The sequence below is a fragment of the Puma concolor genome, chromosome B1 (genome assembly GCF_028749965.1).
Source record: "Puma concolor isolate L17-30 chromosome B1, mPumCon1.1.hap2, whole genome shotgun sequence".
NCBI lineage: Eukaryota > Metazoa > Chordata > Mammalia > Carnivora > Felidae > Puma > Puma concolor.
The window spans coordinates 40,956,727-40,982,963 of NC_141670.1; the positions used below are offsets into that span (position 1 = coordinate 40,956,727).

Genomic DNA, 26,237 nt, shown 5'->3' on the forward strand with positions numbered 1-26,237 from the left:
AAATGGCCATCTGATTCGATCAAGTTCAGAGGCATACAGGCAGTATTCTCTGTCCTAGGTTTAGAATTCTATTTGTGAGGTTGAAATTGAAGACTTCCTTTACTCTTTTTTGGCTGGGCTACCCCTAAGTCCCAAGTAAAGAAGGTTGCCCCAGGGACTGGATAAGCGCATCTCCTTGGTGTGGACCCCTCCGCTAGTCCATGTCTGTCCCTCCTACCCTGTTCCAAGCATTGTAAGTGATTATTTAAAAAAAGATTTTTCTTAATGTTTATTTTTGAGAGAGATCAAAAGCGAGTGGGGGAGGTGCAGAGAAAGATGGATACACAGAATCTGAAGTAGGCTCCAGGCTCCGAGCTGTCAGCACGGAGACCATTGTGGAGTTTGAACCCATGAACTGTGAGATCATGACCTGAGCCAAAGTCTGGCACTTAACCGACTGAGCCACCCAGGCACCCCATAAGTGATTAAAAAATAAAAACAAAAACAAAAACAATGATCTTCTTACGGATACAGCTGACACTTTCAGGTTGGGGCCGTGGCGAGATCTGAGTCTCATACGTGATTTTACTGTTGTCAAAGAGAAAGACGAGATCCATGTCCAATGTGCGGCCCTCATTCAGCTGCAAAAGGATAAGAGGAAGATGAGATCTTGTGGATGCCACCCCTTCCTTTTCCAAGTAATAACAGAGATTTCAGGGCGTTCCCCACTATTTCCCAATGGCATCATCTTCAGCCAGCAAGTACTGAGCACCCATAAAGACTTTCTTAATGACTCCAGCCTACACGTCCCTTTCCTGGTCCTTTTACACTTTTTTTTTTTTAATGTTTATTTTATTATTTATTTTTGAGGGAGGGGAGGGGAAGAGATAGAGGGACATAGAGAGAATCCCAAGCAGGCTCCATGCTGTCAGCACAGAGCCCAAAGCAGGGCTCAAAACCACAAACCATGAGATCCTGAACTGAGCTGAAACCAAGAGTCAGACTCTTAACTGACTGAGCCACCCAAGGAGCCCCCTTTTACGTTTATTATCCAAACGCATCCCTCAATCACAACTTATTACGGTCTTATTCTCTATTATCTTTACTGTGCAGTTTAAATGTTCGGTCTCTCCGTCCTATCCCATGGCTGTTTCTCACACATTAACTTTATCAGTTCTTTGGGGGCAGGGACCACATCTTGCATTGCTGTGGTCATCAGCACTGTTCTATACACAACAGTTTTGGTTGACTCGGAGGAATGAAGCACTGCTTTGGCAACAGAGCCCACAGAAAGGTGCTCTGAGTGGTCTGAAAGTACCAAGTCAAGTGTGCAGGGATTCATGTCTCCTATTAGACCATGCAGAGGATCTCACATTCCAACTAAAAAACCAGGCAGTTATCTGCATTATGTGACAAAGTAGAGCTGAAATCTGAATGCGCAGTTAGTTCCCCTGGAAGCAAAGCCAGGAAAAGCAGGGCATCCTTAGGGAACAGGGCTTCACCTTGCCCTCTGAAATACACTGAGTAGCCGGCTTGTCAGGGATCAATGCCAGACCAGCTTCTTGCAGCAGCTCCTGGTCCTCCTCGGGGATCCCTGTGTCATTCTGGATTCTGGCCTTTAAGCTCTGCAGACTCTCATCCTCTGTCACTGGATACGTGTGAATGATGCCTGTGACCATGTTCAAGATATGAACCAGCTGCAACACAACCCACATGTTATTGGAAACAAAAACCCATCTTTACAGAGAGGCCCACCTACTTGCCTGGATCGTCTGCTCCTCCCAACATTTCCCAGCCACACGAAGAAAGGGGCTAGTCGGAAGGAAGGGAGTCTCGGTGCCCAGAGTTCACACATTCTGGTCTTTAATGCTGCTGTTTGTTCACAGTGTGACCTTACAACCGATGTCAACTAGCATGGGGGCAGATGCTCTCACAGGGGCCTCCCTTTCCACAGCTCAGATGGCCCATGACTTGCTTTTGAAGGAGCTCTTCTTTTTTCCCCAGCCCTGCCACAGCCCACTGGGGACCTACTGCCTTCAGGCTAACCTGGTTCCACACTCACCTTTAGGTTTAAGATGTCATCCAGGGCCTTGAAACAGCCATTGGGACCATACACAGGATCGGTGCCCCTCTGTCGTGGGTGCCACATCAGCATCAGCTGCAGCCACTTTTCAAGTCGCTGTGCCAGGACGCTGAGAAGAAGAGCACAGCGTAGGAGGGGACAGCTCCAACACCATCCTCAGGTGGCCTTACCATGCACACCCCACGTACATTCACCATACTCACACCCATGGCAACCAACATGTGATGACTGAAGATGAATTAATCTGACGGAAAGCCAAACTAATGATTCAGGTGCTTATCCCCTCTCTGATCTGCTACAACACCCCCTGAAATTCAGGATTTCTCAATAGACTGAACTTCCACCTGGCTGCATGAGAATGATCTGTGAAGCTCTTTAAATACACTTTACAGGCATGTCCCACCTCTAGGCAATGCCCCCACACAATCTAGACCCCATGCTGCCAGATTTATTTTGTTAATCCACCCCTACCTGCAAAGGCACTCGTGGTTCCCACAACACAGTTCATGCCCCTTCCTGGGCACAGACCTACCTCATGGAGGCACTCTCAGCCTCCACAGAGGCCAACTCCCTACTCACTGCCTCCTGAAACATGCCTTTGCTCCCCTCACTCCTTCCCCTTGAATTTCCTTCCTCTTCATTCATCCATGTCCTGCACATCTTTCCAGATCCTTCCAGAAAGTTCTAGCTCATCCAAAGTCATTCCATACAGCTCTAATCCACACAGTACCTCTCTCCCCATCCTCTAAATACTTATGGTGATTATTTTCCGTGCTACTCAGTTGTTTGTGACTGCCTTGCCACTTGCTTTTGTACTATTACTCAACGCTGGTATTGCTGCTGTTATTTTGGCTCTAAGACGAGATTGCAATGCTGTTCAAACTACAAAGGTTTATTTGTTGACTATGACACAGTATGAGGCTACACAGGAGTGCAAAGAGAAGTAAAGTAGAAATCCCCTACCCTGAAAAGGCTTACAGTTGACTAGGAGACAAACGCTATGCAAAACCAAATGTAGTACAAGGTAGAAACTACTAAGGGTGGTAAGAGGTACAGATAAATTACTGTGTGAATTTAGAAAAGAGATGATTTCTAGATGGGGTGAGGGGTGGGAATCCATTCTAAGTTGATGACTGAGACGATTATGTCAAATTCCTAGTCACAGGATACCTTGATAATCTATTTAAAAGCTATCAGATGTCACCGCAGACATCTATTTCTGAAAAAGGAAGAAAACCGCATAGAGGAGAAGTGCCACTGGGCCTTACCTGTTCAGATTATTGGGATAGGGTAAGGAGCTGGAAAACTTCACCGCTCCATTCAAGTCTTCACTGACAACAATGTCCATCTCACTCTTCTGCCGGACTTTGGAATGCCTGCAATACAGCCCTTAAGTCACTTAGCAGGCAGGAGACATTGTACTTTGGTAACATACTGCTTTACAACTGTACAGGATACCCCCAGGTCGTGATTCTATCTTTGGGTAACAGTGCATTTGCTTCCTGCTAGGATGGCTTCCTTCCAAGCGCAATAGTCTGTACTGCCTGAAGTAGAGTCATCAACCATCCTGTGCCTAGAGTTCCACAGCCAGTACTACTGACTCCTCATCTCATCCTTCGCTTATCATTTTCTCTACTTTTCATCTTATCTAATCCAACATTTATGTTTTGAAAGAGGATAAAATTAGAACTTCCAAACCAGGATCACTGCGTGCAGATCACATTTACAGGAAATAACGCACAATACATGCGTGCACAGCGTACTTCCCTCTAAATGCACATGGCTAGATATGATCTCTAATGGTGAATGAACTGTTACATTTCCCAATTTAGAGCACTTATTGATGCATCTGAAATAGTATTTGAAGGGAAAAAAAATTTAAACCCAACTAGTTTCAAATCTTTTTGGTGATGAGGAAGATAACTTAAATTTGAATAATGCTTCATAGATAACCAAGTACTTGGACACTGAACACATACTTCTTTGCCATGATAACCCCAGGTGGTAGACACTGTTTTTAGTTCCCCATTCAGTGGTAAGGAAATACAGATCAGGTGACTTGCCCAAGGCCACACAACTAAAGAGTGGCAGAACTAGGGACTCAAATCCAAAGTCTGCTGTTCTTTCTACACTGTGTGAATGTCCAAGTCTTTCCTTTCCAAAAACACCTGGGAAATTTAGATAAAAATGTCTTAGTCCTGAACACTTCTCCTTGGCAAGGGGTAAGTTGGCCTAGCTGGAACTGGCATGTGGCAGAGGCTGGTGGATCACAGCTCTGGCTGGAACAGTGATTACTGTAAGGCAGGTGTACCAAGACTGTCGTCACATACAAATGACACAGATGATCCTCTAATGGAATAGTCTGTCCATGGGAAATTGTAAAAATAAAAGCTGTAGTAAATAAAATGCTTATTGCTTAGGTCCTGTAATGTATTTCAAAGTAGGATTGTAATAGAATTATAAAGCTCAAATCACATCTGTCTGGAAATTACTATCCATCTGCCATCTGAGAGGAGAGAGTGAAATTTTTAAAAGGTTCTCTAAGGCATTACAAAGCAGGTGAGACAGCCACTTTTCACAAACTTGTCCACTGAACAGCTCCTGACTGGGCATCCAAGTAGCCTACTTGAAAGCATCAGCTGGTCTCCCAGCACCGGGGAAGGGAGTTCTAAGAAGCTGATTCTGCAGACAACAGACTTACAATAAAGACGCCAAGACATCAGGGATACATTTTCAAATAGTACTTGTTCTTCTGGTTCTAATGGATTTTAACTCATCTTATTAAAAATAATGGAAAAGCTCAACATTGGAACTAAAGAAATGCAACAATTTCTTGGTTAGTTAAAAACACTATTGATGTATATACAGTATATGGTATGATTGTAAATTAATGAGCTAATTCCTCAATATTCCAGAACCTGTGCAGATCAAGTATTGCTTGTTTTATTTTTTTATTTTCTAAAAAACTTTTTTTTCATGTTTATTTTTATTTTTGAGAGAGAGAGCACGGTAGGGCAGCGGCAGAGAGAGGGAGATACAGAATCTGAAGCAGGCTCCAGGCTCCGAGCTGTCAGCACAGAACCCAATGTGGGGCTCGAACCCACAAACAGTGAGATCATGACCTGAGCTGAAGTTGGACGCTTGACTGAGCCACCCAGGCGCCCCAATTATTGCTTGTTTTAAAATAAATCACCACAGGAGGGCGTACTTTGCCACTTCACCAGACTCTTGAAGAGCAGGGACCTGGCCTCTTTCACCTCTGCTGAAATTTTCAGTGTTTGGCTTATACGTGCTGACTGAACTGGATTGCCAACACATAAAAACACTCTTCTAGAATTGATTTCCAAGGTTATATCTTAGAAATAAATAATTCATGATGTAAATACCTATCCTTTTAAAAACTTAATGTTTTCACTACTTCCAGAAAAGCATTCAGAAAAATGATAGTAGCCAGTGTTAACAACAGTGTGGTGAAAAGGGCAGCTTTGTATGTTCCTGGTAAAAACATTATTTATACAACCTTTCTGTTGAGCAAATGCTCAATACATATCAAAAACCTCTAAAATGTGTATAATCTTTGATCAGTAAATTCCACTCCTAGGAATTATCCTAGGGAAATAATCATGGATATACAAGGATTTCCTTATAAGGACGTTATTCTTGGTTTTATTTTAAGAAGTAAAAATTATAAACTACCCATGCTTCCAATAACGGTGCATAAGTTAAATAAATTCCAGTATAGCCACTCATTTGAATACCAAACAGAAAGTATTACAAATAACGGAAAAACATAAAGCATTTTCAATAGTAAGACTGAAAAGTAGGTTATAGGAGAGTATGTACAATAATTTATTTGTGGATTTTTTTTTTTTTGAAGTATAACACATATACTGAGGAACCCGGAGATGCACAAAAATGTTCATAGTGGTTGTTTCTGGATTTTGTGAAGCTAATTTTCATGGTGTAAAAATGCTCTGAGAGCACATGCAGGATAGTTCCTACTGTGCCATCAACTGATGTAGGAAAGGGGTGAAACATAAACGAGCCAACAGAGAAACAGGTCAATTCGTACCCGTATGGAACACCCTTGGAAGCATACTGACAACCAGTGGTATCAGGTGCCTGTCAGAAAGGAAGCCAGGTGGCTGGGAGGCCAGTAAGAGATGACTTTTCAGTGCATACTCTTTTTATACCTTTGGAAGCTTGAACCATGTGAACTTATTACTGCTCCAAAAAGACACACAAAAACTGGAAATAAAAACAAAATTTGAAACAACAGTAGCATCATTCACATCAGGGTGTGGCCTCCCAAGGAACACTCTGAATGAAACCTGATTTAGGGGCATGTTAATTTTTAAACTATGTATTTTGATAATGATTAACCTTCACATATACAATGAACACTTATTTTTGTAATAAAAAATGTTAAGATACAGAGTAATTCTTTTAAAACTTAAGTATGTCCTTTGGTTTTTTTATTAATAAATTTTTTTTTTTGGTAACTTATTTGTGTACACATTGGTTTACATTTTAAGGCACTTTCTTATGCTTTATTTTTTTTAATTTTTTTTCTTAATGTTTTTATTTATTTTTGAGACAGAGAGAGACACAGCATGAGCAGGGAAGGGGCAGAGAGAGAGGGAGACACAGAATCCCAAGCAGGCTCCATGCTGTCACTGCAGAGCCCGACACGGGGCTCGAATGCACAAGCAATGAGATCATGACCTGAGGCGAAATCGGACGCTCAACCGACTGAGCCACCCAGGCGCCCCTAATGCTTTTAAAACAAAAATTTAGGGGTGCCTGGGTGGCTCAGTTGGTTAAGTGTCTGACTCTTGGTTTCAGTCAAGTCATGATCTCATTGCTTGTGCATTCGAGCCCCGTGTCGGGCTCTGCAGTGACAGCATGGAGCCTGCTTGGGATTCTCTCTCTCCCTCTCTCTCTGCCCCTCCCAGTCACTCTCTCTCTCAAAAATAATAAATGAATGAATGAATGAATAAATAAATAAATAAATATTTAAGCATAATAAAATTTGCAGACAATACATTTCCATGTAAATACTTCTCCTTTGTCATGTGTACATCTCCTTTATTTGTCTACTAATCCACAGCATCCTCAGTGAAAGTGCACACATGTATGCAACAGTCTATAAATGTACTGGCATGTTGCTACTAAACACAGGGCAAACATCCTTTATACGGTATCATACTTAACAATTGTTCTACTTCTCTAGGTTTTTGGAGCCTGGACTGCCCACATGCTGGGCCCTCACAGGACTTCCTCTTTGGGAGACAGATCACTGAAGTCTCGGGCCCAGGCTGGAGTGTCCCATGAGATGGAAACATGTCTAAGGTAGAGGGACACCCTCCTCCCTTCAGGTGGCACTCCTGGCCCCACCCACAGGCCCCGGTCCCTCACTCACCACTGCACGGGCTGCCAGTTAGGGAGGAAAGGTCGGAAGCCTGTGATGCACTCAAAAGCCAAGGTGCCGAAGCTCCAGTAGTCCACAGTCACTGTGTACTTCTGCTGCTCCAGGAGTTCCGGGGCCTGTAGAAGAACATGAGGTGGGGAAACACCTGAGCTGCTTCCTTTTCCGAGGAGCCACCACAGGAGGGGGCAACCAGCCCTTCTAATTGTGTGTCCACACCTGCCCGACTCCATCCAGAGGGTACTGGCATGTCCACTCAAGGGTGAGGGGGTGACCACCTGTGTAGCCAGTGGTATCTAGAATTTTTCTCTACCTCATTCACTCCCGATGCTAACACAAGGGTCCCTAGAGGTATTTTTAGGTAGACCAGAGTACATTATATACCTCTTGAGGGCAGTGTCCAGGTGGGAAGTTACATACAACAAGGAAAATGATACCAGGCTGTATACACCAAATGCATAATACATATATTTAGGACATGTGGTCGTACAATGGGACAGGATGTTTATAATCAGGTAGGAAAAAAGCCAGATGCATGACTGCTGCCTAAGCAGAGACAGCTGGAGTAACTAGGTGGGCATGGAACTTGGTTCTGAAAAAGGCTCCTCACATGAGTGTCTGCGAGGAGACGTTCTAGAAAGGACCATCACAAGCAAAGGCGTGGAGACAGGACTGTGCGCAGTCTGGCTAGAAGTGTCACACTTCTGCAGGGGCCAAGGAGTGCAAGCCAAGAGGAAAAAGTGGGGGGATGATCAGATCAAGCTCTGGATCTGGTTATGTGGACAGAAGTTTTAGTTCCTGAAGGTGAAGGATTTGACTGAGCCTCCTGGTCAGAGCATGGGGTGCCCTGACTTAACCTCTGCTGAGCCCATGAGGATTCCAGAGGACGCTCAGCAGGACCTACATAATTACATGATAGGGACACAAGGGCCTGAATCACAGCTCCGCATGAGTCATCACTCTGAAAACTCTACTCCATCGAGCAGGTCATAAGTCAGTGGAGCCCATTATAAATCAATGGAGCCCAAGGGAGTATAAATGCACTCAAAGAGACTTCAAAGAATTTCTTCTTTTTTTTCAAGAACTTGATAAAATGCTTAAGCTCATTTAGCCCGGTGGCTTTCAACCTTTTGTTTGTTTATTACAACTGCAGAACCCTTTATTCAATCAAAATTTTATTGGTTGTTACCATCCACAAGCAATCTATTACCAGGTCTTACTGGGTCTCTTGCTAGGCATTTCTTGACTAGTTTTCTATTTCCCCCCTGCTACCACCAGCTCTGAGCTTCCGATCAGAGCCTCCTTACCATTCGCCCACTCTTTACGCTTATTCAATGCAATTCATTCTCCACTCTGTATCAAGAGTGGTCTTTTCAAAGCGTAAACCTGATCCTTCTCCAACTTAAAACCCTTCAATGTCTTTTAGTCCTCCAATGGACTACATCCTTTGCTTCAATTTCCTCTCCTTTCCCCTACCTCCAGCCCCTTTCTTCTACTCATCCTTCAGGTCCCAGACAAGATAAGGTCCTCCTAATATGTATTCTTATAACACCCTGCACTTTCTCTTTGTAACACTTAATGACAATTTTAATTTCTTAGTTATTTGTGTAAGTTTGGGGGTAATGCCTGCTTTCTCACTAAACCCTAGGCTTCTTTTAAAGACCAGGGAAATGCTTGTCTTCTTTCCCATCACATCGCCAGCTCCTAGCACAGTGCCTGGCACGCAGACATAGACTACACTCAATCAGCATTTTCCTGAATTGAATGAGTGACTCAAACAGAACCCCAAAATAGACCAAATAATGTAAAGAAAGAGTGGGAGCTCAGAGCTCAGCTCCTTCTTGGTGGCCTGAGACACCTCATGGAAACTGTGGCTTCTACAGACCAGCACGCATCTAGTTTAAACTATTTTCAGATAAAATACTGAAGCCCAAGATGTTATGGGATGTGTTCAAGGGCACGCACTAGCAAAGAGAATGTCAGAGAAGATGCCCATATCCTTACACTGGGCCTCTGTTGGGAAAAAGTGCTGACTTGAACAGATTATGTCTCTGTCATACAACAATTCCTATACATCTGGGAACATCTGAAGAGCTGGCAAGACTTAGACGCTTGAAAGCAGGACAGAGAGGAGCCGCACAAGTCCAGTCAGCAGGGAAAAGCTGATAAGCAAACATGTAAATCCCATTTCTTACCAGGTATTGCAGGGTCCCCACAAAGGAAGTACAGAGACTGCCCTGATCCAGTTCCTTGGCATATCCTAGGTCAATAATTTTGTGTATTAACTGGAAAAAAAAAAAAGAAAGAAAGAAAAAGGAGAAATCTGAGGGTTATGAGAATACTGGTGACAGAGCAGAGGATATTTCTGAATTCCCAGGTGGTATTAGATTCTGAGTTCCTAATAACCACCAAATATTTACACAGGAGACTGCCTCCAACATGGTAGATGTAGGGCAAGAGAAGACATAACTGTGAAAATGCTGAAAAAAAGGCACATGTTCTCCTTGCTCTGTAACTAATCACCAGAGGGAGGTCAAAATGAACAGACTATGCACCAGCCCTCAAGACTGCTACACTGGATTTATGATGTGAAAGACCTTCTCAATAAATGCCTTCAGTTCTCAAATCTTAGAACCACTTACAAGAATAAGTGTGAACTAGAGCAAAGGTGAGCACTGTGATAGTTATGGGCCAAGCCCAGAATGCTGACGTCTCTATCAGAAGAGAGTGAGTGGCCCACAAGTTGGGTTACTACATTCCACTCAGCTGAGTCCTTGCTTGCCACCCCCAGCTAAGCAAAGAAGGCTGTGAAAGGGCACGGGCGCCAAGCCCCATGGGGAGGTTACTGCCACACACAAGCGGGAGGGCCCCCTGAGGAGGGTCCCCAGGAGCTCTGGGAAAGCTGCAGGCCGAACCAGGCTCTATATGTAGGTACCAGCTCCAAATGCCTCCTCTCTGCCATAGCTCGCTCTGCCTTCTCTCAGCTCTCTTAGAGCTGGTTTCCAGCTTAGCATCAAAAGTTACACTCTCAAACACATGGGAAACAAAAAGCCTACTTCCCAGAGGTGCTGGTCCCAAAGGCTGGGGTGGAAGTGGGAGGAGAAACATTTTCCTTATCAGATTCCTGCAACTCCGGCAACTAACAATGTGATCCATTCAAACTTGCCTCAATCTGCGAGCAGTTTTTGCTAATTCTGTTTCAAATCAAAGTGTTCCCAGAGAATCAAAACAAATATAAAGTCAAGGAAATGCAAATATAAACAAAGATACAAAGTGTGTTCCTTCACCACCAGAGCAGCTCCCCTGAGGCACTGCCCAGGACTTTCCAGGAGGGTCACTCACTCTTTGTTCTCCTTGCTGCAGGACGATGTTTTCTGGTTTCAGATCCCGATGGATGATTCTGTTTTCATGAAGGTATCTAAGTGCAGAGGCTGAGAGGGTGGAAAGGGGAGTCAATTTTCATTAAACCTAAAAAATGTGTTTCATTTCAAAATCGCCTATACCATGAAAGATGAATACTGTGTGCCCCTAACATGCACTCTTTCAGTTCACAGACTCACATGGAGGGACAAGGCCCGGGGCAGAAGCTCGTGGGGTGAAGTGAAGGGGACCTGGTTACTTGAGCAGAATGTGGACCACCACAAGAATCTGGCTTCTGCAGGCAAAGAACTCTTAGCTTTCCATCCACGAGGTCACCAATTAGTTTAGAGAGCGGTTCTCAAACTGCACTGCCCAGACCAGCAGCATCTGAGCTTTGAGAAATGCAAAATTCTTACATCCCACCCCAGACCTACTGAGTCAGAAACATTAGGGGTGACCACCCCCACCCCCCATCAGTGTTTTAACAAGATCTCCAGGTGATGCTGATGCTGAGAAAAGTTTGAGAAGGGGAATGTCTCTGGTGTCTTTAGGCTCAAAACTCTAAATTCTACAGGGTGGGTAAGGGGGAAGGGCTCTCTGGGCAAAGAGTACTTTGGTCATCCGATCTAAAGTCCAGTGATGTCAGAGCAAGCTTCAAGGAAGAAGTGGAGAGCCCTGGAAGAAGAGATTAGGAGCATATTTCATGCATCTGACAGTTCAACATGTGTTAATTATGTGCTCAGTCTCTGGTAGGCTCTAGGAAGGACATAAGAGATATGATGTCCAACTTTATTTTTTTTTCCCAACGTTTATTTATTTTTGAGACAGAGAGAGACAGAGCATGAACAGGGGAGGGGCAGAGAGAGACGGAGACACAGAATCCAAAGCAGGCTCCAGGCTCTGAGCGGTCAGCACAGAGCCCGATGCAGGGCTCGAACTCACGGGCCGCAAGATCATGACCTGAGCCGAAGGAAGTCGGACGCTTAACCGACCAAGCCACCCAGGCGCCCCCCAACTTTATTTTTTTTAAAAAAGCTTATTTGTCCATTTGGAGAAAGAAAGAGAAAGAATGAATAGGGGAGGGGCAGAAAGAGAGAAGGGGACAGAGGATCTGAAGCAGGTTCTGTGCTGACAGCAGAGAGCCCAATGTGGGGTCGAACTCACAAACTGTAAGATCGTGATCTGAGCCAAAGCCAGACACTTAACCGACTGAGCCACCCAGGTGCTCCTATGATGCCCAACTTTAAAGAATCCAGTTGGGAAGGAAGAAGCCTGCACAACACTGGCTATGAGGAGGAAATATGAGGACATCATACAGGAGGGCCGTGGCACAGAGCAACAGGGCTCCAGCTGCAGCCTAGGCTCCAAGCAGGGTGTGATTTTCACCCATAAGAGGTTTAATAACTTTAACAGAAGTCCTAGCTCACTGTACTACAAAAGAGAAAAACAGAATAACCACTGGAAGGTGATAAAATTAGCTTTATTTGGAGATGATATGACTCTATGCTTAGAAACTCAATAGACTAAAAACTGGCAAGAAATTAGTAATCTGGAAACAACACAACTATATTCAAATCAATAGCTTTTCTCTATGTCAGCTACATGCAGTTGAAATGGAAAAAGAAAAAAAAATCCTATCTGTGTTAGAAACCAAAACTCTAAAATACTATGGGAGACATTTAGGGGGGAAAAAGTAGCATAAGGTGAGGAAAAGTAGGTGGCATGAAGAAGAGCAATACAAACAACACAAAAAGGTCTTAAAAGTTTATGGCAACATGACACCATTCACAAAGTCAAAAGACAAAAAGTCTAGGGAAAAAGTATCTGCAACATATATGCCAAAGAGTAAATATGCCTAATGGACAACAAGTTCTTACAAATCAGTAAGAAAGCAACTCCAGTAGAAAAGGGGGTAATTTACATAAGAAATGCAAATGGCAAACAACACTGCAAAAAGTTGCTCGAGCTCCCGAGTAGTCCACAAAGTGTAAATTAAAGCAAAATGAAATGTCTTTCACTCCCTCTTCAACTGGCAAGGATTTTAGATGGAAAATAAAAGGCACTTCCCTACATTGCTAGAAGGAGTAAAAATTGCTATGCCTTTTTTTGGGAATGAAATATGGCAATATCTATTAATTCTTACAATGTACATATTGTTTGACCCATTATTTTCACCTCTACCTTGTAAAAAAATAAAAAGCCTCATAACATACAAATAAGGATGCTTATTGCATAGCTTGGAGTGAAATACTTAGAAAGGAACTGCAAATCGCATATAAAATCAATGTGCAGAAATCTGTTGCATTTCTATATACCAATAACAAAGAAGCAGAAAAAGAAACCAAGGAATTGATACCATTTTGCAATTGCACCAAAAACAATAATATATCTAACTAAAGAGGTAAAAGATCTGTACTCTGAAAATTATAGAACACTTAATAAAAGAAAATTGAAGAGGAAACAAAGAAATGGGAAAGCATTCCATGTTCAACGATTAGAAGAATAAACATTGTTAAAATGTCCATACTACCCAAAGCAATCTACGCATTCAATGCAATCTCTATCAAAATACCACCAGCATTTTTCACAGAGCTAGAACAAACAATCCTAAAATTTGTATGGAACTACAAAAGACCTCAAATAGCCAAAGCAATCCTGAAAAAAAAGAAAAAAAAAAATCAAAACTGGAGGCATCATGATTCTGGATTTCAAGCTATATTATGAAGCTGTACTCAAGACAGTATGGTACTGGCACAAAACAGACACATGGATCAATGGAACAGCACAGACATCTCAGAAATGGACCCACAACTATATGGTCAACTCATCTTCAACAAAGCAGGAAAGAATATCCAATGGAAAAAAGATAGTCTTTTCAACAAATCGTGTTGGGAAAACTGGGCAGCTACAGGCAGAAGAATGAAACTGGACCACCTTCTCACACCACACACAAAAATAAATTCAAAATGGATGAAAGACCTAAATGTGATACAGGAATCCATCAAAATCCTAGAGAAAAACACAGGCAGAAACCTCTGACCTTGGCCAGAGCAACTTCTTACTAGACATGTCACCGAAGGCAAGGGAAATGAAGAAAATATGAACTATTGGGACCTCACCAAGATAAAAAGCTTCTGCCCAGCAAAGGAAACTAATCAACAAAACTAAAAGGCAACCTATGGAATGGGAGAAGATATTGCATGTGACATATTTGATAAAGGGTTAGTATCCAAAATCCATAAAGAACTTCTCAAACACCCCAAAAATAAATAATCCAGTTAAGAAATGGACAGAAGACATGAATAGACATTTTCCAAAGAAGACATCCAGATGGCCAACAGACACATGAAAAGATGTTCAACACCACTCCTCATCAGGAAATATAAATCAAAACTGTGATGAGATACCACCTCACACCTGTCAGAATGACTAAAATTAACACAAGAAACAACAGGTGTGGAGGATGTGGACAAAGGGAAACCCTCTTGCACTGTTGGTGGGAACGCAAACTGGTGGAGCCACTCTGGAGAACAGTAGGGAGGTTCCTCAAGAAACAAAAAATATTTGGTGTATGTGCTTGGCTGAGGAGCCAACGGGGCAAGGCTACCATCTGTGGTATTATGACTGAACGCCTCTAAGTCAGAATCCAGCCCAGGTGGAACTATATGGCAGCACCGTGGAGACTCAGTTGGCCTTGGATAATTGGGCCCCCCACCATCCCACCGCCTGGCATTGGGACCAGGGTCTGGTGCAGAGAGCCCTTCCTCCCAAGAAACGGGGTGCAGCCAGAAAGGTGGCCACCCCCTCGCCCCTCAAGCAACACTTGTTCCTGGGGAACCTGGTGCTAAACCATTCTTAGATGACCTGCTTCTGGGTCGGGGTTTCAAACACAGCAGAGCAGCTCCCTCACTGCGATCTATTCAAAGTCAGCCTTTGACACAGTGGTTTGTAAACAAACAGAAAAAAACAAAACTAAATGTAGAACTGCCCTACGATCCAGCAATTGCACTATTAGGTATTTACCCAAAGGATACAAAAATACAGACTCAAAGGGGTACATGTACCCCAATGTTTATAGCAGCATTATCAACAATAGCCAAACTATGGAGAGAGTTCATATGTCCATCGACAGATGAACGGATAGAGATATGGTGTGTGTATGTATACACACACACACACACACACACACACACACACACACACACAGGAATATTATTCAGGCATCAAAAAGAATGAAATCTTGCCATTTGCAATAATGTGGATGGAGCTAGAATGTATTATGCTAAGCAAAATAAATCAGAGAAAGACAAACACCGTATGATTTCACTCATATGTGGAGTTTAAGAAACAAAACAGATGAACATATGGGGGAGGGAAGAAAAGAGAGGGAAATAAACCACAAGAGTGTCTTAACAATACAGAATAAATTAAGGGTTGATGGAGAGAGGTGGATGGGAGATGAACTAGATGGGTGACGGGTACTTGTGATGAGCACCAGGTGTTGTATGTAAGGGATGAATTACCGAATTCTACGCCTGAAACCAGTATTGCACTGTATGTTAACTACAATTTAAATTAAAAAAAAAAAAAAAAGGAAAAAAGGTAGAATGTAAAAAAATGAACTACAAATCATCAAATGGGGAGTGGCTGGACAAATTATGACAGATCCACGTTATAGCAGGCAACTGTCTTAAAATCATTTAAGTTTGCAGAGAATATAACTCCGATATAGACAATATAACTCAGGAGGATGTCAAAGATAGGTATGTTTTGTTTAAAAAGATAATAAGCAAAAAAAAATTAAAAAAAAAAATTAAAAAAAAAAAAAAAAGAAAAGGGGGTGCCTGGGTGGCGCAGTCGGTTGAGCGTCCGACTTCAGCCAGGTCACGATCTCGCGGTCCGGGAGTTCGAGCCCCGCGTCGGGCTCTGGGCTGATGGCTCAGAGCCTGGAGCCTGTTTCCGATTCTGTGTCTCCCTCTCTCTCTGCCCCTCGCCCGTTCATGCTCTGTCTCTCTCTGTCCCAAAAATAAATAAACGTTGAAAAAAAAATTTTAAAAAGATAATAAGCAATGACAACACTAAGAGGTTCAACAATGAGGCTTCCCTGTGCCCCACCATGCCCATACATGCATGCTCTCCCTCTCAGCACACCAGACAGAGCGCAGGCAAACCAGGGAGGTGGGCAGCCTTTCCTGTCTGCTCTGCAGAGGAGGAGGAGAAGGCCTTCCACAGAAACCAAGTAGTCAGACACGCTGTATAAAAAGACTTTAATGCCGAAAGTTTCCTAAAAATGCATCAGAAGGTCAAACCCAGATAAACAACTGACTTCCATCTTAGTAGGGGAGTTCCAGATCAGAATATAAGTTAATTACGAAACCTCCAACTACATCTACCCTTTTAACAGCCTTTGACCAGTGTTTCATACTTGTTCCTTATTTTTCTTTTTTTTCATAATTGAATACAGTAGATTGGCTTAGGTCCAATGACTGTCCCAATGAAATGAAAGACATGCTGCTTTCAATGCGTGCCCCAAACATTCCACTCTATCTTGTTCCCAATTGTATTAACTTTTAAATAATTTTTTGAAATGTTTGTTCATTTTTGAGAGAGACAGAGCGTGAGTGGGAGAGGGAGACACAGAATCTGAAGCAGTCTCAAGGCTCTGAGCTGTCGGCACAGAGCCCGATGAGGGGCTCGAACCCACAAACTGTGAGATCATGACCTGAGCCAAAGTCAGACACTCCACTGACTGAGCCACCTAGGCGCCCCTTTTTTTAAATAATTTTTTTAATGTTTATTTATTTTTGAGAGAGACAATTGCATTAACTTTTAAAGACTGATGCTTCTGACCAGCACTTTCATTTGTGTTTTACTAATTTTTCGTTAAAGAATCAAGGCAAAGTACAAGAAGACATTCGAGAAACTGCACAAACACAGCCTTGCGTGCAGGCATGGTGCAGCTGAACCTGAACTCGTGGCTGGCAGGGAGCCCTGCGTACAGTAACTCAACATGTATGTTCACTGACGGACTCACAAAAGGCCCATTTTGGTACATGATAAGAGTGTCAGAGCACAATATATAAAAGCAGAATACATGAAAGTTGAGATTCATTGTATTTTGAGCAAGAACACATGCCCAGGCTGAGACAGCCCCTCTCAAGTCAGATATGGACATCTCCATGCATATAACATGGGCCACAAGCTAGAGAGACATGCCAAGAAGCCCCCCAGTGCTGGAGAAAAACATTTGGACCAGACCAAAAGCACTATCTTCTACACCAGGCTGATGAGGAATAGTCATCTGATCTTTAGTGAGGAGGCACACAAGCTGGTAACTAATCCACGGATTACTATTAATAGCGGTCTATTTACATTGAAGCAACTGTACATGAAACAAACTTGAATCCTCATTTCAGGGCAGGCATTTACTCTCAAACACTTTTGTCCACTTAAGATTGACTGTGGAATTAAAGAATTCTTCAGGTATCATTACATGCAGTTTGCTGGACTGAGTAACACAGAATTTTGACAGGCAACAACTCTGAAACAACTCCCCTTGCAGAGTCAGTCTTTAAAAAGCATAGCCTGGGGGCGCCTGGGTGGCTCAGTCGGTTAAGCGGCCGACTTCGGCTCAGGTCATGATCTCACAGTCCGTGAGTTTGAGCCCCGCGTCGGGCTCTGTGCTGACGGCTCAGAGCCTGGAGCCTGTTTCAGATTCTGTGTCTCCCTCTCTCTGACCCTCCCCTGTTCATGCTCTGTCTCTCCCTGTCTCAAAAATAAATAAAACGTTAAAAAAAAATTAAAAAAATAAATAAATAAAAAGCATAGCCTGACTGTGCTACATTTTACAAAACAGTACTTGAACAGCAGTGCCACGAAATGAAATCAAAATTGTCTCAAGCAAAGAGAACCTAATTTGAGATTAAGAAAAATACATTTACATCTGAAAGTTTATTAAAAATCTAAACCTTTAGTGATAGTGAAAATACATGTATATAAAAATTGAAAACCACACCACAAGCATAAAGCCTAAAAGTTAATTTCTCACATTCCAACTGTAGAAAGGAGTTGTAAGAAGCACCCACCGTATGTGAACTTTTAAGCTACACAATGGCATTTCCTAGGACAGCTGATGCTGAGAGGGTCCAGATTAAGACTTGCCACAGGAAAACAACAGCCTCCTTCTGTTATTCCTATCAGGAATGGCATCCGGGTAGTTACCCTAGCTTTCCCTTATCCCAGGAGGAGACACAAATATATGACTGAACAATGTGACACTCCTGGAGTTCTTATTGATGAACCAGAATTTCAAGTCACAGTTCCTATATATTTTCTTCAGATTACAAACCACAAATTAGGGACCAGCTAGGACCGGCTAGATTTCCATGTAGAAAAGCAGTTTTGTAAGAGCTGTATCCATGAATCCCTACTTACCACACTCCAGATTTAAAGGGATTACTAAACTCCCTTAAGAACATTCTTGTTTTGGGGCGCCTGGGTGGAGCAGTCGGTTAAACGTCCGACTTCAGCCAGGTCACGATCTCGCGGTCCGTGAGTTCGAGCCCCGCGTCGGGCTCTGGGCTGATGGCTCAGAGCCTGGAACCTGTTTCCGATTCTGTGTCTCCCTCTCTCTCTGCCCCTCGCCCGTTCATGCTCTGTCTCTCTCTGTCCCAAAAATAAATAAACGTTGAAAAGATATTAAAAAAAAAAAAAAAAAAAAGAACATTCTTGTTTTGGATACATTCCATAGAAAAGAAACGGGAAGGTAAATGTACCGAAATGCTGAAACAGAGATTAGAGAGAAAAGAAAGACAGTCACCAACTGCTTTAAGTTACCAATGGGTAAGAAGTACAACAGGATGTCTGTTCACTCAATAAAAATTGACTATGTGCCTACTGTTAAAAAAGAGACAACCGGTCCAAAATGGAGTCACTTGTGCTAAGGCCACATCACCAACAGGGACTTAATTCCTAACCTAACTGCATTTTCAGCCTGTCCTAGAAATGTAATCTTAACTAGTCAGTCTGGAACTAGCTGGTCAGCACTAGTGGGGTAATGTGCCTGACAGACTCCTGCTAGTCCCCAAAGGAAGGTGACTTTGCCTGAAACATTCTACTCTTTGCTAGTGACTTCCACGTCCCTTCTCATTCTGCCTATAAAAGTCTTTCATTTTGGGGGCGCCTGGGTGGCTCAGTGGGTTAAGCCAGCAACTTCGGCTCAGGTCATGATCTCACGGTTCATAGGTTTGAGCCCCGTGTCCTGCTCTGTGTTGACAGCTCACAGCCTGGAGCCTGCTTTGGATTCTGTGTCTCCCTCTCTCTCTGCCCGCCCCACCCCCCACCCCCAACCCACACATGCTCTGTCTCTCTCTTTCAAAAATAAACGTAAAAAAAAAAAAAAAAAAAGTCTTTCATTTTGTATAGCTCTTTGGAGCTCCTTTCTATTTTCTAGATGGGATGCTACCACCACCCAATTCATGAATGGTTGAAAAAGCCAACAAGATCTTTAAAATTTACTCAATTGAATTTTGTTTTTCAACACATTTGGTGACAGCTGTGAGATCCGAAGGAAACTTCTGACAGCTTCAGGGACTACAAGAAACACAAGCATGTTACCCGGGAACCCTTCCAGTTCTCTTTCTTCCTGTTTTCCAGGGGCCATCGGTGAGTTCTTCTCGGTTCTGAGCTCAGCTCTTTGCACAAATTGACAATTAGATGGCTCCCCATCTAACTGGCTTTCTACAGTTCCCCATTTGATTAGAATCCCCAATCCTTGGTTTAGTCCTCAGATTCCACCTTGGGAACTGCTGGTGGTTCAGTCCACAGTTTCCCATTTGTTTAGAATCCCGGCCCACAGTCCCCATTCTTTGGAATCTGCTGCATTAGTTCTTTCCCCAGTCCCCAGTTCCATGTTAGTAATTGTTGGTGGTTACTGACCAGGGTCAGACTAGGTTCAATGTGATTTGTGTTGATGAAGGCTATTGTTAATCTCAGAAGCCAAAATCCACAAAACTAGTGAGCATACATGAACACTTAAAAGTTGTTAGAATATATGCTAGCTAACTCTTAAGACTCCTGTGTCTTAAGCTGGTCATCCAACTTAAGAATAGATTGGTTACCGGGGCACCTGGGTGGCGCCGTCGGTTAAGCGTCTGACTTCAGCCAGGTCATGATCTCACGGTCCGTGAGTTCGAGCCCCGCGTCAGGCTCTGGGCTGATGGCTCAGAGCCTGGAGCCTGTTTCCGATTCTGTGTCTCCCTCTCTCTCTGCCCCTCCCCCATTCATGCTCTGTCTCTCTCTGTCCCAAAAATAAATAAACCTTGAAAAAAAATTTAAAAAAAAAAAAAAAAGAATAGATTGGTTACCAAAAAATAAATAAATAATAAAAATTTTTTACAAAGGGTTGCCTGGGTGGCTCAGTCGGTTGAGCATCCAACTCTTGCTCTCAGCTCAGGTCTTGATCTCACAGTCGGAAGTTCAAGCCCTGTGTTGCACTCTGTGCTGGGCATGAAGCCTACTTAAAAATAAATGGATGAATGAATGACTCAATGAGTGAATAAATGAATTGGTCACAAAATAGCCTAGATTGACACTAGGTCACCTGCAACCTCAAGAAAATTTCCATGTGATGAAGTACACCATAAAACACCTTATAATCATTAAACCAGCAACACATTTCCCTTAGGTTATTACGTTGTCTCCAAGAGAATCAAAGCCTTAGCTTAAAAAAAAAAAAAAAAAAAAAAATCCTTAAATTCCAAACGGTTGAGTATGCCATCTTCCAGCCACCTGCTTATTTATTGACTAAAAACTATGGTTTAGGAAGCTATAAATATCTCCAAAAATCTTACTAAAGACAACCTAGAATTACAATGGCCAATATGGGAACATTCCAATTAAACAAGATCCTTTATTTAAGAAGTACACTTAAAAGCAAGCACCTGGGTGGCTCAGTTGGTTGAGTGGCCAACTCTTGATTTCAGCTCAGGTCATGATCAGGGTCGTGGGATCAAACTCCATGTCAGGCCCTGTGCTAAGTGTGGAGCCTGCTTAAGATTCTCTCTCTCTTCCTTTGCCCCTCTCCCCAGCTTGCACTCTCTTTCTCTCTCTTAAAAAAAAAAAAAAAAAAAAAAAAAGCTAAAAATTAAAAACAGCAAGGGTTTCCAAATCAAACAAACAGAATAGGATGGATACCTATTTTTATTGATGTATAGAAGCTTCCAAAAGTCTTCAAGATACCAAAATAGCTTCATTGAAAGTTTCATTGCAAAAAGGTAATGAAAAATTAAACAAACAAAAGGTATATAAAACAACACCTAGGTCTCCCACATCGCACCCTCTCAGGGGTCCCTCATCAAAAAACTGGCCCTGAAATCAATGTTTCATTTGCAATCAACTGGGACACTGGAAAAATGGTTTTCTCAAAGGTCCCATGCACATCCTTCAGCACCAACTTGAATGCTCCATATCTGCCTCTGAAGGAAGGACCCCACAGATGAAACTGAAGGATTTTCTGATAAAGTGCTACATTATTCCCTTAAACAGCCAAGGGGAAACTGAAATTAAAACTAATGAAAAAACCCTTACCAAATCCTGGCTGACACTGGAGCTACACTCTCTACTTTAAACCCCACTCAGAGTTGACCCATGGGATCCTGAAAGACTAGCAGAAGCTGGCTAAGGTGAGAATTCTTACCTGAGTCAGCTCTTCCTGGTATCTGTCTGTCGTAGTCAGTAGAGAGAGGAAAAGAAAATATCTTTTGCATCTTCTTTGGGGATGCCTCTTGAGTCCAAGGGGTTGTTCAATACTGCCAGGAATATTTACTGTTTGTCTCAGCTTGAACTTGACAAAATATTTGAAAGGCTGTGTGTGTGTGTGTGTGTGTGTGTGTGTGTGTGTGTGTGTGTGTGTGAGAGATTTTATTTTTAAGTAATCTCTACACTCAACATGGGGCTTGAACTCACAACCCCAAGATCAAGAGTCACACACTCTACCAACAGAGCCAGTCAGGTACCCCTGAAAGGACTTTTTAAAGTAACACAGTGTTCAGAAGTTGACCACACTGGATCAGAGCCTGATAGGAATTTCTTTTTAGCCCTTCTCCCCTAAGCTAAAATTATGTATCCAGAAAGAAAAAAACTTCTGAAGACTTTGTGGAAGGATTTGCTAAAACACTGAAAAGGCAAACAGCTCTAAACTCAAAACACAGAGATCTTTGATCTTCATCTTAGTTGGAAATCTTACTGATATAAAGAAAAAAAAAGCAAATTAATGTGCTTTAAACAGGTGGATCAACCAACATATGCTATCATTTAAGTTACAACCCAATTCCTTGAGAAATTAAAAGCAACTGTCCTTATCTTACAAATCTTTGCAAAACCAGAAATGCAGCTCCAGAAACAATTCAAAGTCCACCTATCCTTTTCACCAATCCCCAAACCTGCCTTACTTTTCTCAAAAGGTTTGTAAGGACTGTAAAAATTCTGACCTTAGGGAACAAAAGTACCTCTTAGAGGAACTAGCACTCTTTCCCTGTGCTTTTGAGAGGTAAATGCTCTATCTGGTTGTCTCCAGGAACTCTTAGCTAGACCATCCCTAATTCCTAGGAATGAAGAAAAAAGTGGGGAGAGGCTTTCTACAAATACGAATTGCTACAGAAGGTCCCTTGTCCCAAATCTGGTTCACGGCTTCTATAAGATTACTTTTTTTTTTTTTTTAATTTTTTTTTTTTCAACGTTTATTTATTTTTGGTACAGAGACAGACAGAGAATGAACGGGGGAGGGGCAGAGAGAGAGGGAGACACAGAATCGGAAACAGGCTCCAGGCTCTGAGCCATCAGCCCAGAGCCCGACGCGGGGCTCGAACTCACGGACCGCGAGATCGTGACCTGGCTGAAGTCGGATGCTTAACCGACTGCGCCACCCAGGCGCCCCTAAGATTACTTTTAAGGACAACTATAAATCTTAAGTGCCTTCCCCACAAATATTAGTAGAAAAAGCTTTCAACATCTTTGTAGATAACCTCACTTCATCTACCAGAAACTTGATTTGGATCCAAATGCTTTTACAAACTAGTAAGTTTTGAATTATCATACCCTAATATTTTTTTTAAGTTTATTTATTTATTTATTTATTTATTTAGAGAAAAAGCATGAGTGGGGGAGGGACAGAGACAGAGGGAGGGAAGGAGGGAGGGAGAGACAAAGAGAAAGAGAGAGAGAGAGAGAGAGAGAGAGAGAGAGAGAGAATATCAAGCAGGTTTTGCACTGTCAGTGCAGAGCCCGATGTGGAGCTCAACCTCATGAACCATGAGATCATGACCTGAGCCGAAGTTGGAAGCTTAACTGACTAAGCTACCCAGGTGCTCCTTTATTGCTAAAATTTTCAATGAAAGCTATAAGGTCTCTCTTTGCATATGTCTGCATGTTTACATGTATCTTTACATAAATGCATTATAGATGTGTGGTATTTTCTTCCTCTGAATGGTATTGACAAAATTAATGTGTTTGTATTTAATTGGCTTAAAAACAAACAAGCATTTATATGAATTAAGTATTCCTAACACTCAGAAATATGATAGGAACTAACCCAAATGGTCTTCAAGTTCACATGATCTGGGAAAATATTTGGTATTAAAGTTAATTTAAATTTGTTGGTTTAATTAAAATAGACATGTCTTAGGGTGCCTCGGTGGCTCAGTCAGTTAAGCATCAGACTTCAGCTCAGGTCATGATCTCACGGTTTGTGAATTCGAGCCCCGTGTTGGGCTCTGGGCGGACAGCTCAGAGCCCGGGGACTCTGTGTCTCCCTCTCTCTATCTCTGTCCCTTCCCTGCTCACATGCTGTCTGTCTGTCTGTCTGTCTCTCAAAAATAAACATAAAAAAATAGACATGTCCTAGACAAGGTAGTTGAGGAGGAGGGAGCAATTGGAAGCGGGGGAGGCTAGCTTGGCGTGCACTCCAGACCTCGGGAACGTTATTGTGCATAGATCTGCTGATTTTGGAAGACTGTTGCCCAGAAGAAAAGATATTTGGTTTTCACAACCCAAGGATGTAACCAAGTATAGAGGGCTGCTGTATTTGCAGAGCTAAGTCCTCCAGTTCTTGATTCACTGACAGTAAATGCTATGAAAAAGACTTCCAGAGCTGTCCTGGGTTGCATGAGACTCACTGAGGAGACATCTGGAATGCCTGTGTCCTGTTTGTGAAAAGATGGAAGAAACTGCCAGCAGTATAAACAAACAAACAAACAAACAAACAAACAAACAAACAACTGGAATCATGTAGCAGATGCAAGGACAGGACCCCGTCTGAAGACAACACTGAAACCAAAGACAGTGAAAACTCTATCTGGAAACAGGATAAAAAGCAACCAGATCAGTAAACTACAGAAGGAATTTAAACGTCACAATTCTGATGCTCACAGTACCACCTCAAGTGCCTCCCCAGCTCAGTCTCCTTGTTATGGTAACCAGTCAGATGATGGCTCAGATACAGAGATGGCTCCTGGCTCCAACAGAACGCCCATTTTCCTTTTTAGACCTTACATACTGGAAAAGACAGAAAATATGTTGTAGGATTATCTATAAAGGCCATTTTGGAGAAGTCCTCATTGTCACACACCTATTGTCACACACCTAAGCCTTGCTGCAACAATAAGAAAGCAGCTGCTGAGAAGCCGGAGGAGCGGGGGCCAGCGCCTCTGCCCATCTCCACTCAGGAGTGGTGACTGAGGTTTAGGTAGAAAGGGAACAACAACAACAACAACAACAAAAAAAAAGATTTAAATTTTGGAAAGAAAACAAAGCAACAAAATCCTCCTATTTTTAACTTTGGATACCTGCTATTCTGCCAAAAGACACTTTCTAGAATAGCTTTGAATGGGTTGTTATTTCTCCTCCAATTCCACAAAGTCTGAAGCCAGTGTCCAGCTTACTAAAAGAAAAAAAGTATACATAATATTTAAGATGTTGAGTATTTCATAGGAAAGTTGGATGCTGCTGTAAAGAGCTCTTTAAGACTTTTTTTTTTTTTAATCTCCTTCTAATGAATGAAACTAGGGGAATTTCAGGGGACAGAGATGGGATTTGTTGTATGATAAACGTATGTAGTTTTACTCTTTCTATATTAAGAAGCAGTGGTTGGGGCATTTTTAAGATGGCTGGCTGTCCTTGTTTTCCTTCATGATAATAAATTTGTCATAACTCAGTAACATGGACTTGCCCCAAGAGGTAGTTGTTAATAATTTAAGGTCTTGCCAAGGTTCTGATGATTCAAACCTGTACTACTGAATATTAAGCAGGACAGACTAAGTTCTCTGGTGCAAATACCTTGAAGGAGTAATTTCTAAACATACAGAAAGGTAACTTGAGTGTGTATGTTGCATCCTCTGTCACCTCCCTCCATACGGATTTTTGATAAAGATTTTAATCTATATTGAAACTGCTAAAACAGAATCAAAGCTCCTCTGGGGAAATGTAAAGTTTTAGGATGAGCAATCCTAAATGAAGAGTACCAAAGCATTACCGCATGGTAGAGATCACAGTCTATTAAAAATGTTAAATTACCTAAAAAATTGTGCAAGTCTTCAGAATGGCATACACACAAAAACAAAGGTTAATGTTTCTTTGGGCACATTTCTTAGACGGTCTGCCTAGTGTGTAAATAATTGACTTTTGTTTGTGTTACATGACTGGTGACTTCATTGAAAATCTGCACAATTCAGTTTTAGCTCTGGATTACTTCAGTTGACCTTTGCAAAGGTTTTGTCTGTGTAGAGTGGTTGTTTGATTGGTTTTAATCTATTAGGGCTTGGGTGTTTTCTTTTTTCCCCCACTCTATATTGAAGTAAAATTATACTAAAAGAAAAGAGAGGTGTGTGTTAATGCTGAGTGGGCTGGTTTAGGTTTGACTTCTTTGTTAACAGGCTTTGTTAACATTGAAATGTTAGATGATGCATCCTGAACACGAAGCTCTTCAATTCTAAAATCTTCATTTGAAGGCTTTTTACTTAAAAAAAAAAAAAAAGAAAAGAAAAAAGAAGGCTTTTTACTTGAACCCAAACCAAAGTACTCTCATTGCCTCTTTTCTAAACGTTCAGGAATAACCTATCACTGGTTCAGACTTTTCATAATTAGGGAGGATCATTTGCCTACCTTATAATAACATGACATTGTGTTTATTTTTAAAACTGGATTTTAAAAATTAGACAGTATAAGTAACAGTAAGGAGTGAGCCACTTTTTATGGGTACCCTATAGTTTTATAGTTCTTAATCTAAATTTGAAATTTTATATTTCTTCCTTATGGCAAAAACAAGCCACCATATGCACAGAATACACCGTGGGTTGGGTTGGCTCTCCCACAGCCTCTGCAGTGAATTCCAAG

General features: G+C 42.2%; 1 protein-coding gene and 1 pseudogene across 4 annotated transcripts in view; one reads left to right on the forward strand and one right to left on the reverse strand.

Annotated features, from left to right (window-relative positions):
* The window catches only part of IKBKB (inhibitor of nuclear factor kappa B kinase subunit beta), a 74,879-nt gene that overhangs the window by 13,368 nt on the left and 35,274 nt on the right, over positions 1-26,237 (reverse strand). For all 4 annotated transcript variants that reach the window (XM_086703594.1, XM_086703595.1, XM_086703596.1 and 1 more), the window contains 7 exons: positions 10,833-10,921; positions 9,686-9,775; positions 7,485-7,609; positions 3,331-3,438; positions 2,042-2,171; positions 1,482-1,676; positions 506-620 (listed from right to left, as the gene is read on the reverse strand). In XM_086703594.1, the coding sequence (XP_086559720.1) occupies positions 506-620; positions 1,482-1,676; positions 2,042-2,171; positions 3,331-3,438; positions 7,485-7,609; positions 9,686-9,775; positions 10,833-10,921 (852 nt within the window). The remainder of the gene's footprint in view (positions 1-505; positions 621-1,481; positions 1,677-2,041; positions 2,172-3,330; positions 3,439-7,484; positions 7,610-9,685; positions 9,776-10,832; positions 10,922-26,237) is intronic.
* Positions 17,041-24,590, forward strand: LOC112858207 (SIN3-HDAC complex-associated factor-like; annotated as a pseudogene).